Source organism: Chenopodium quinoa, unplaced genomic scaffold, assembly GCF_001683475.1.
Source record: "Chenopodium quinoa cultivar QQ74 unplaced genomic scaffold, ASM168347v1, whole genome shotgun sequence".
Classification (NCBI taxonomy): domain Eukaryota; kingdom Viridiplantae; phylum Streptophyta; class Magnoliopsida; order Caryophyllales; family Amaranthaceae; genus Chenopodium; species Chenopodium quinoa.
This window is the reverse complement of record NW_018745650.1, coordinates 4,739,261-4,751,348: the sequence shown is the minus strand read 5'-3', so window position 1 is coordinate 4,751,348 and position 12,088 is coordinate 4,739,261. Positions and strand designations below refer to the sequence as shown.

Sequence of the window (12,088 nt, the reverse complement as noted above, 5' to 3'; positions counted from 1 at the left end):
CTCAAATTCCTCACCAATTTCATGGGAGCTCATCTTCACAAAATGTCCCATTATTTCCCATGTCCCAATATTTTACCCAACCCATGGATCGATCTCCAGGAGTAAATGTTAGTAGCACTACTTCTCCAACAGAAGATGTGCGGGAAGCTCAACATCTAGAAGATCTCGATGATGATGTTGCTGACATTACTGGAGAAGACCCCAATGATAAAAAAAAGCTAGTGCATGGAGTATAGCTGAAGATAAGGCGCTTGTTTCAGGCTACATCAATGCCGGTGGGAACGTTACGATAAATACAAAACGACTAAAGCCGGTTTATGGGCTGTAATTAGGAAGTTATACGAAGAGGCACGGGCAGAGAACCTTGAAGAGATAAAAGAACGGACCATTAAGTCCATGCAACAACGTTGGGATTTTATCAATAAATGGGTTTCAAAATGGGTTATGGCGTATGGCTATATCCTACGACACCCGAAAAGTGGAAACTCGGGTGGGGACGCTGTCCAACATGCCCATGAGTATTATGCAAAACTCAATCATGGAAAACAGTTTACTTTGATTCATTGTTTTGAAATAATGCAAATTTTTCCTAAATGGGACCCACATATGGTCCAACAGCTTCCTTTGGAGAGCGAGGGAAGTGGGAAACAATCCGAACCAAAATCACCAAGTGTGGGTGCTAGAAGAAAGCGGCCTCTGGGTATAAAAAAATCAAAGAGTTTAGCTGCAGAAGGTAGTAATTCTTCTAGATCGATAAACCTTGAAGCTTTCAATACAACTCTTGATGAATGTAGTCATAAGAGGCTTGATCAAGGAGAACGAATGATCGACTTGATAAGCAAAAGGAGCGAAGATAGGAAAAAGAAAAAGGAGGAGGAGATGAAATTCGGCATGTTATGTTCATTGATGGCAAAACCCGTCCTCGATGAATTTGAAGCCGACATGCACAAGAAGCTTAGAGAGGAGTTTAGTAACAGGTTTTTTTAAAGATATAAGTTAAGTATTAGTTATTTTTATGTATTAACTATTTTATCTTTTAGTTTCTGTATCAAGAGTTTGTCTTTCAGCTAATAACGTTATGTTTAAGAGTTGTTGTAGTACTTAAGATGTAATCGTACGTAGTAGTAATCTTAATCGTTTGTATTTTTAGTTGATATTAGATGTTGTAATCTTATGCATGTGTTGGAGTAATAATATTATGTTTTCTACCAAAACAATATGTAATTTTCGAATCCTTAAACCTTATATAAGTTTAGTCACATGAAAATTCTATTATGTTAAATACTCTAACAAAATCTTACCTTATCTACCAAAAATCTTATCCCTCTGATAAAAAATCTTACCTTATCTACCAAAAGTCTTACATTCTGATAAAAAAATCTTACCTTATCTACCAAAAATCTTATCTTATCTATAAAAAATCTTATCTTTTGTAAGAAAATCTTATCTTCTGGTAAAAAATCTTATCTTACCAGATTGCAAATCATGTTTTGTAACTTTTATCTCAATTTTCTATAAATTGACCGATTTCACTTACAACACTGTCACTATCACAACTACAACTACTACATATTAGTAATTTTAAAATGAGTAGTAATTCAAATTCTTCCACTTCTAGTGATGAAATCTATGACTACATGTTGCTTGATTTTATTGAGGGAAATCAGCAACAACAAATCATAGAAGATGCATTGAGATATGTGGTTAACACCACCATGCAATAACAACAAGAAGATGTTCCACGTCAGAGAAAACGAAGGGAAGTTATACCACGTAACCGTGAAGCAGCACATAATCAGTTGGTTGCTGACTATTTCAGCGACCAACCATTGTATGGTGATGATAAGTTTCGACAAAGGTTTCGCATGCGAAAACCTCTATTTATGAAGATAGTGAATCAACTAAGTGAAACTGATCGATTTTTCAAGCAACATCCAGATTTTAGTATGCGTTTGGGTGCTTCTGCAATACAAAAGTGCACAGCGGCTATAAGGATGTTAGCATATGGCTGCGCAGCTGATCAAGTTGACGAGTACCTCAATCTTGGGGCAACTACGGCTAGGCATTGTATCACGCACTTAGTTGAAGGAGTGATTCGCGAATTCTCAGTAGAGTACTTGAGAAAACCAACCCCTGAAGATATGAATCGCCTTCTAAGAGAAGGAGAGGAAAGAGGTTTTCCTAGTATGTTGGGAAGTATCGACTGCATGCATTGGGAGTGAAAAAATTGTCCAGCGGGGTGGAAAGGGATGTATCAAGGGCGATCAAAAACGGCGACGGTTATCTTAGAAGCTGTTGCATCTTGGGATTTGTGGATATGGCATGCCTTTTTTGGAACACCTGGATCGTGCAACGATATAAATGTCCTTCAACGTTCACCCGTCTTTGACGACATTTTAAATGGTCGTGCTCCACAACTTCAATTCACCGTGAATGGAAATACTTACAATCAAGGGTATTATCTCACAGATGGGATCTACCCAAAATGGGCAACATTTATAGATGTGATAACTGCACCTCAAACCCCTAAACAACAATTGTTTACTACCAAACAAGAGAGTATTGTAGGGTTTCGTAGTGACCCGACACTACGCGGAAGGAAACCCACCAAGACCCGCCCCTTAATTAAAGTAATTAAACAAGCATAATAAACTTAATCAAACAAGATTAAGGACAAGAATTATACCTTTGACGCGTGCTTCGCTCCCAAAGAGCTCTTACTTCAAAATCCCGAAAAGACAAGATCTCCGACGGATCGTACCCTCGACCCGACCCGAGCGTCCTAAGTCTTGAAGGTTAGTCAAGACCCGGACAAAATAACTATGAGTTTTACGAATCAAAGGTTTACTCTTTTCAAGAGTTGCCTTTTTAATTCCACTCAAGGTTGTATCAAATCCCAATACCAAGCTTGGTATTTATAGGGAAATGATCCCTTGATTTTTCATCCTCCACCAATGTGGGAGAATGTATTTTTGCTAATTAATTTATTTCTAAAATAAATTATTAAACAAAACTAATCACAATGCAACAAGTGTCAAATAGAGAGAGAAGGTTAGGTGAGGACCATGAATGGGTGGGGGGACCATTGCCTTGCTCCTCAAGGCCCTTGCCTAAGCTTGGTCCCCACCCCTCACCTAAACCGCCACCTCATGGAGAGCAGGGCTGACAGCCTGCCTTGGCTGCCAAGGCTGCCAGCTGGCGCTTAGCACCAAGGATGGGCAGCCAGCATGCACTGGCCTAGCACGCATCAGCCCTAGCACGCTGCGAGCTGCTAGGCGCTGATGCTGCTAGCCTAGCGCTGCTGCTGCCTTGCACTCTCTCGCATCGCATCGCTAGCACAGCCAGTGCTTGCTGGGCATCGCTGGCGCTGGCCCTCGCATCCCACGCATTGGCTGGTCGCACATGCATCACGCACCAGCCATGCGCCACGCACCACGCACACACTCGTGTCCCTCGCTGCACCTCTCGCACAGGCATCACACGCATTGCCAGCCCACACGCATCAATGCGCCTGTGGTGCGAGGCTGCTTGTGCGAGGCCCAGCATCACGCTGGCGCCCAGCCTCTCGCATGTGGTGCGATGCTTGGCGTTGCCATGCGAAGGCTAGCACACAAGCATCCACGCACATGGCGCGCCATTGCCAGGCAGCCAACCATGCTAGCACTTGGTGCTTGCGATGGTGCTGCCAAGCCAGGCACGCACGCACGCAACACCTAGTGCTTTCCATGGTGCGCCTGGTGCCTGCGATGGTGCTGCCATGCCAGGCACGCACGCACGCAGCACCAGGCCCTGCGATGGTGCGCCTGGTGCGCCCATTGCTGGCGACAGGTGCCATATGCACCCAGGCACCCACGCTAGCACGCTGCTAGCTGCGATGGGCTGCCTGGTGCCTGTGTGGCTTGCGATGGCTGCCATGCGCACCCAGGCACCCATGCTAGCATGTTGCTAGCTTGCGATGGGTTGCCAGGGCGCGCCTAGGCTGCGATGGTGCCTAGCACACACATGGTGCACCTAGGCTTTCTATGAGCTAGCCTAGCCTAGCTACGGCTACGCTATACTTGTTGCTTGTGATTTTGCGACGCTCGGTATCGACGCCCTAGGCTCGATTTTCGACGTTTGTATTCGTAAAACTCTGTCGACTCATTAAATCCTTTCGGTTTAATTCGACGTCTCGGATCGGAGATTCGATTGGGTTCGACCCGAAGGGTTCAGTTAAGATTAAGCTGTAATATCAATTATACCTCGATATTACTGATCGGAAGCGGCCTCCACCTAGGCATTCCGATCACTTGACCTTACTGAAGAATTAGCTCTGTAATAATTCTGAACCCTCTATCGGAATAATACACTTGTTGGAAGGACACCATTCCTTTCAAGTATTAGAAAAGATGTAGAACGTGCATTTGGAGTGTTGCAAGCTCAATTTGCCATAATAAGCGTCATGCTTTGGCATGGAGTGTCGAAATGTTGTGGAAAATTGTTATGGCGTGTATTATCATGCACAATATGATCGTGGAAGATGAGCGCGATAGTTATCTTAACTATTGGGATCCTAATGATTTTACTACTGAGCAACCCGAGTATTTAGCGGGAACTTCAAATCAAAGAGCAACGACTTTCATCGTAATCCCGCGCTACCAAAATCCTAATCTAACCACATTAATGGCAACACCCGAAAATCTCCACGATAAACAAACTCATATGTCACTTAAACAAGATTTGGTAGAACATTTGTGGGCAAGATTTGGGCATAGTAGTAATCGGTAAGGAGAAAAGAGGATAGTTAGTTATTTGTCTTTAATTTCTTGTATTTGTTGTACTTTAGTGTATCAATTAGTGTTTTTATTCCTAATTTCATGTGTTATTGTATCAAAATATTGATAAAGTATGGTAATTTTTATTATGTATGCTAATTATCGAATCCTAATTATTATTATTATTATTATTATTATTACTATTATTATTATTATTATTATTATTATTATTATTATTATTATTAGACCTTATCATTAATGAAATCAATAAAAAATAATCTTTCACAAAGATAAAATTTGAAGGTGGGGACATATTTATAGTATAAAATATATCAAGAGGATACCCTTTGATGTTGGAAAAATAAATGGAAGAGGATGGAAGAGAGGAAAGAGATAGTAGAAAATGAGGTGGATGAAATAGAGTATGAAGTGTCAAAATAGGGTAAGGAGAGAGAATGGTTGAGAGGACAAAGCCATCCTCACCAATATTTATGCTCTTAAAATGTCTTACCTCAAAAGCTACTTCAATGGAGTATCAAAAGCTCGAAAAAGCTCGAAATTCCCTTTAATGGAGAATAAAGATCATTAACTTCAATGAAGCAAAGCAAATTGTATACGAAATTACAAATGAATGCTTCAAATTGATAGGATATATGATAAACGTAGAAAAAAAAATAAACCCTAAAAATCGAATTATACCATAGATAGTGAAATTGAAATTCGTAATTCAAAAAAGAGGAAAACAAACATCTTACCTTAGAAGCTGCTTCAATGGAGTACATAAAGCTCGAAATCCGCTGCAATGGAGTAGAGAAAGCTCAAAATCCGCTTCAATGGAGGTAGCTAGGAAGTTCGCTACGCTTGAGGAGAGAGAAATGACAGAAAGTGCTGAATTAATCTAGGCCGCTCATCAAGCGCGCATCTAAGTTAGATCCAACGGCCCTAATTAGTTCCTAGTTCCTATTATACAAGTGGTTCTCATTATATATATATATATATATATATATATATATATATATATATATATATACTATTATACAAGTGGTTCTCATTATATATATATATATATATATATATATATATATTTCGAAAAGTGTGAATATAGTGATTGATTGTGTTATGTGTCATATTTATTTGAGAGTATGTGTGGCTAATGACATGACACATCGAGGCCAGGGGGGTGGAATTAGTGGTATAAACCTTGGTGTATGGCAGGGTTATAACTGTCATTTACTTTTAATTTTGCTTGACATTTCACCTGCACATGATTTTTCCTTCAATTTCCTCTTTCTTCACAGTTTCATTTCTAGTTTTCCACATAACTCTTCCATTCTTCTTTCTTACTCTTCTGTTCTTCTTTCTCTGTCTTCAATTTGCAGATTTCTTCGTGTACGTCATCTACATTTTCTATTTTTTTGCTTCGAATTGCATTTAGTTGCAACAATGGTGAAATCTAAGTAAATTTTCTCTTATTTATATGTCATTAATTGTGCTCATTTTGCTCAATTTTTTGTGGATTTTCTGATTATATCTGCTTATTTTATGTATGTGTGTTCATTTTATGTTTATTTTTTGCTCATTTCATGCTTGTTTGTTCATTTTATGTTTGTTTGCTCATTTATGTATGTTATATGCTTGTTTGTTCATTGTATGTTTGTTTGCTCCTTTATATGTGAGACACCCTTTGATTTTTTTGTTGTTGTTTCTGGATGCATAATGATTCAGTTTATGCATAGCAAGTGCTGACATTATAATAAAAAAATTAAAAGAACTGGTTGTTAGCTTCTGGGGCTTACTAAACAGGGCTTAGATTTAGGTATAATATTTCTTGCTTATTTAAACAAAAATTATTTGAGTTTAATTGCTCTAGCATGTTTTGCTCTAATTTTACAACTCAAAGGCAAGTAGGGGAGACTACCATGAATGATAACATTTCCATATCACATCAAACAGTGAGACTGGTATTGCATAAGCTTTGAATGAAGTTTTTAGCCAAGTATTTACACTACTACATTTTTGACCAAATGTAACGGCCTAATAAAGGCTAATACAACGGTATTTTAATTGCCGTTGCAGTAGAGTAGGCTAATGCCACGGATTTAACACTAATGTTCTTAAAGGTAGAGCTATTGCCACGGCTCTAAAGAACCATTGCATTAGCCTAGCTATTTTAACAAAAAAGGGAGCTATTGCCACGGTATGTGTGTATGATGAAAAATTAAGAAGCGCGCGGAGTACTTCCCTCTATTTTTTTGCCCGAATATTTTGAACAACACGTGTTACTATCACTCTGTATCCATTTTCTCACAGTACCCATTTTCTCCATTTTCCCCAATTCTCCATTTTCTCACATTCTCATATTTTCTTCAATTCTCTAGAATTACTTCCAAATTCCGAGAGGAAAATTACTCAAAAAAATTACTCAAAAATTCTAAGAGGTAAATAAGCAAAGAAATCTAAGGAAGTAGACGAAGGCGGCACTCAGGCGGTGGTGGCTGATAGCGGCACTCAGGCGATCTCATTTTCATCTTGCATGTCCCTTCCTTGAGCTGATTGCTCGAATTTATGTTCAAGGTATAAAACGAATTTTCGTTTTTGAGATAGCTTAATTGAAATTTTGTTGTTGCATTTTGTCGTGATTAAATTTGAAGTTTTTGCTTTTGTGTTTGGGAATTTGTATTTGATGCCATGGAAGATGAAGTTTCTACTCTCGTAACTCTTGGAAACGGCTAATGGCCTGGGTTTCGTTTAGCAATATTGATTTTTTTATTTTATTATTTTTGAAACCTAGCAGTACTGAATATTGTATTTGAGTAGTCTAATGGGGTTTTTTTCGGGGAATTTCATATAAATGGATAAGAAGATATATTGATTTTACTTAGTTCTTTGTATTTGCGAATTATTTTTCTGAATCTTGTTTTTTGAGTTCTGTTGTGATTTGTCCAAACTCTTGATTAATTAAGGATGAATAATATTAAGTCGAATAAATATTATTGGCGCTTGATGCGTATATTATTATGGATCTTCAGTACCAGAATTATAGTCAATTCTAAGTATATGCCAAGAGTTGGACTTGGGTCAATGTAGCAATCCTATTATAATATCATACAAAATCTGCATCCAACTCTGAAGGACAATATAGATGCCAACTTTCCAAGTAGCACCGATTAGACTTATGTACAAATGACTACAACTACAACTTGGTATAATGGCTAACTGATTTGACTATACACCTCATTGAGTTTCTTGTTTGATCATGTTAAGATGAGTTAAAACTGAATTTAGAGATATAATCCAATCTATAGCGTCTTTGTTGCTTGACTCTTGAAACACTTGTTTATTTTGAGAAAAATAATGATCTGTAAGGTTGTGTTATTATATCATACTACGCTACTAATATAAGTGTATTTGCAGATTCAGTACAATATGCATGTCTTTGTTGCTTGTTCCCATGAAACTCTCACCTTCTTTTTTGAAAAAGGCAGGAAGACCATATTAGATTGTCCAATTTGGTTAGTGAGTTTCAGCTGAATTTATAGTTTATTAAATTTAATCGGTAATGTCTTTGGTGCTTGTCTCGTCACCTATCATATTGCAGGATCTAATGTTTGATAAGTCACATTCATGTATGTTTCTTGTTAATTGAAATATAGATTGCACATAGCAAATTGAAAATGGTTTTTTTTTTTTTTACTTATTGCTTTATCTAGTTGTACACTTGTACCCATGAATATATTCTTTTAATAAGTATAAGTGAGGGGTTTTTCTGTTTCATATGAAAATTCTAATGCTGTAAGTATTTCAACAGGATTTCTGCTAAAAGTGAGCCTATATATACTTCCCGAGGAAGTGCATGACAAGCTACCTGATCTTCAGGCTGAGGTACTTTTGATCTTTCATTAATGTGACATTATGTGTGAGTATCTTAACCTGATTTCTGGTTCAAGAGCCTTATCAATGATGGAAAATTTTGATTAGGTTACTAGGGTGAATAGAATCCCAAAACCAAGGCCCAAAGTAGAGAGTTTATTAAGAATGACACTAACAGTGAGAAAGCAGAGAAAAATTCGAACTCTATGTCTGGCATTAGTGACAGTGAGGAGAGCTCAACCAAGGAAATGCCAGAAACTTCTGATGGCTCGGCTACTGATAATGCCGAGGCTGGATCTCATGATGAATTGTGATGTGATAGCTACACCAATGGTAAAACCGAATTCATGGTTATAAATTACTTCTCCTGCCGAAGGCTTTTCTTGTCGAAACAAAGTTCTCTCTAATGGACACATTCCTTGCCAACGTATTTATTGGCTTAGAGACGAGTTGGCATAGATATTTCCTCGATTAAATCACATGTTAGCTTGAGCCATAGGTTACTGAGCCAGTTCAACCCCTTTTAATTGGTCTGAGATACAAAATTTTGTTAGAAAATACAGTAGCAGTTAAAGGTACTTGTACTAACACTATTTATGTGCTTGATATAAGGTTGGCTAATGCAGACAGGCATGCGGGGAATATATTGTATAGCAAGGACAAAGTGACTGGTCAGGCTGTCCTCATTCCCATTGATGATGGATACTGCTTGCCGGATTATGTAAGTGTCATTGCATTTCTTCCGGTTAATACTTTATTAGTACATTTGTGTTTTAAACGTGTGATAGCTTCATTGCTTACTGTCAAAAACACTGCTTTGTAGGGGATGCAAATGGCTTAGTTCATTGGACTGCATTTTATTGATTGGTTTTGTGATATTTGTTTGGAGCTTATTATCCCTGAAAATTGAAGTATCTTGTAGGCATTCAATTTGTTGAAAATTAGTATGTTTGAACTTTTTGAAAGCAAATTGATTGACGGTTAGTTCTAGCTTTGTGTCTTCTTTTAGATGATTGGGTGATTGTTAATCCTGCAAGGGCAGCTAAACATACATTGCCTTGGCAATATGGCTAAAATTTGATCTGCTTGAAAGATGCATTAGCTGGAGCTCTGAATTTGGTCCTAACTGTTTGAGATTAGGAAATGTTATATCAACTTATTTGGTTGCAATTTTTTAACAGAGGTTTTGAAGTGAAACAGGCTAGCTGTCTTGTGTATGAACTCTGTTTTATAGTTGTCTTGTGTATGAACTCTATTTTATGAATTTATTTGCCTACTTTGTCTCCAAGTAGCTTAAAAAAGCTCAATTGCAACATGATAATAAGATTATAAACTAAGTGAGATTGCATTGTTTACTACATACTCATGTCGAGCTATTTATGGTTAACATCTTTTTATTTATTTAACCGAGGAGTATCTCATTGTCTAAATAAGATATAAAAAAAATTACAATTATTCATCTTCAAGTTAGGGTTCTTTCTCCATTGAAGCAATTTCTAAGCTCCTCTTTATTGAAACAACTCCTCTTTCCTGGGTAAGATGTTCATTCAACATTTTATCTTCAAGTTATTTTTTTTGCTTTTATCTTGTTGCTTTCCTGATAATTCCCTCTACTGCTACCCTGCTATTTCATCCTTGCATGTCTTTGTGTTGCTACTGCTGCTGACCACTTGTTGGTGTTGTAGTGTGGCATCGTGCTTCTACACTATTGTGTGCTTGTTGTACTTGATTCGAATTATAATTTAAATGTTGGGAGATGATGATGTTCATAAAGTTAATCAAATTATAAATCAAGCGAATATTGTTTTTGTGGGACTAATTAATTGAATTTTGAGTTATAATGTGATTAAATTTATGACTAATGACTAATGTTATGTGTAATTATGATTAAAGAATATCATAAATAGTCGATTTTTTGTGTTTGTAATTTTTCGATTTAATCAAGTATTTCGATCTATGTATAGAGGTTTACTTTAAATAACTTGGAGTTAATTTAGAGGTATCCGAGTATTCAACCATAGGATTTAGTTTAAAGGTATTGGAGTATTGTTGATGTTTGAATTGGATCTTTTGTTATGGTTAAATGTATATATGCATCACAAATTCATTTTGGTCATATCTTGTTTAGAGATCGTGTTTCAATTTACCTAATCTCGTGATTATTGAACCTTGCTTTTGAAATGAGAATTCCCATTAGGCATATCGAGTTGATTTTATAGCTTTGAGAGTAAGTTGGTGCCAGTTTTGGGCATTGTGCTTTGACATTGTCTTTTTCTCACTTAATTTTACAGATTCTCTTTATATTAGTCTTGCACAAGGGAATCTCATGCCACCCAAGATTAAGGTATATCTGTTCTGTTTTTTCATTTAACTATATTTGTTTATCTAGTTCCTAATATGATCTGCTTGTGAATTTTGCAGCTGTTGATTGCTGGTGGTAGGCTTATTATCGCCAGTGGTGGTGTGGGATATTAAAAGTTTTGAAGCAGCACTTTGTTGTAGTAGTATGATTTGATCAACAGAGACGCAGTTGTTCAAATTGTCAAGGTATGTTGAACAATCATATGCTTTGTTAGTCACAAGTACCAATAAAGTAGTAATCTAATTTTAATCTGACTTAAACTACTTTTCCTATAAAAGCTTATGCGTTACCCTTTGTGTACCATCCAAAGGAAGGAGGTGGATAATATTGAAGTTGAAGAAGATGCTTCATGAATTGCTTTACGAGAAATTGGAGAAGCAGGAGAAAGAAATGATAATGCGGTCCAAAGAATTGCCGAAAATATTGTTTGGCGGACAAAATGATTTAGTTTTAACTTTTAATTGTTTTTTTTCTTAGTTTAACTAGTGATAATATAATTTTGTAATTTTCCTTATAGATAGCAATGTACAAACTCTGAATTCATATTAATAAAATTCTAATTTTTTTTTTTTTTTTGAAAATTCTGATTTTAATTGTATTATTATTATTATTATTATTATTATTATTATTATTATTATTATTATTATTATTATTATTATTATTATTATTATTATTATTATTATTATTATTATTATTATTATTATTATTATTATTATTATTATTATTATTATTATTATTATTGGCATTAGGTATAGTGAACCGTGGCATTAGGGTATATGCATTGTGTGGCATTAGGTATAGGGAACCTTGGCATTAGGTATAGGAAACCGTGGCATTAGGTATTATAGCTAATACCATGGCAATAATGTTGCCGTTGCATCAGGTATTGATCTAACGCCACAGATCATTGATGCCGTGGCATTAGGTGTCATATGCCGTTACATTAGACCTACTACAACGCCAGCAGATGCCACGATACATGGCAGTTGCATTAGGCCTAATGCCACGGATTTTGACGCCTAATGCAACAGATTTGGGGGTTGCAATAAAAAATGTAGTAGTGTTACTAGTTTAAATAGTTAGTGTAGACACCTGATTGGGT

General features: G+C 36.7%; 1 protein-coding gene across 1 annotated transcript; it reads left to right on the top strand.

Moving 5' to 3' along the window:
• Window positions 1-396: 396 nt before the first annotated feature.
• On the top strand, window positions 397-2,222 carry LOC110717020. The gene is made up of 2 exons (XM_021895660.1): window positions 397-977; window positions 1,820-2,222. Exons 1-2 carry the CDS (start codon window positions 397-399, stop codon window positions 2,220-2,222), a joined length of 984 nt encoding a protein of 327 aa, XP_021751352.1.
• Window positions 2,223-12,088: the final 9,866 nt, after the last annotated feature.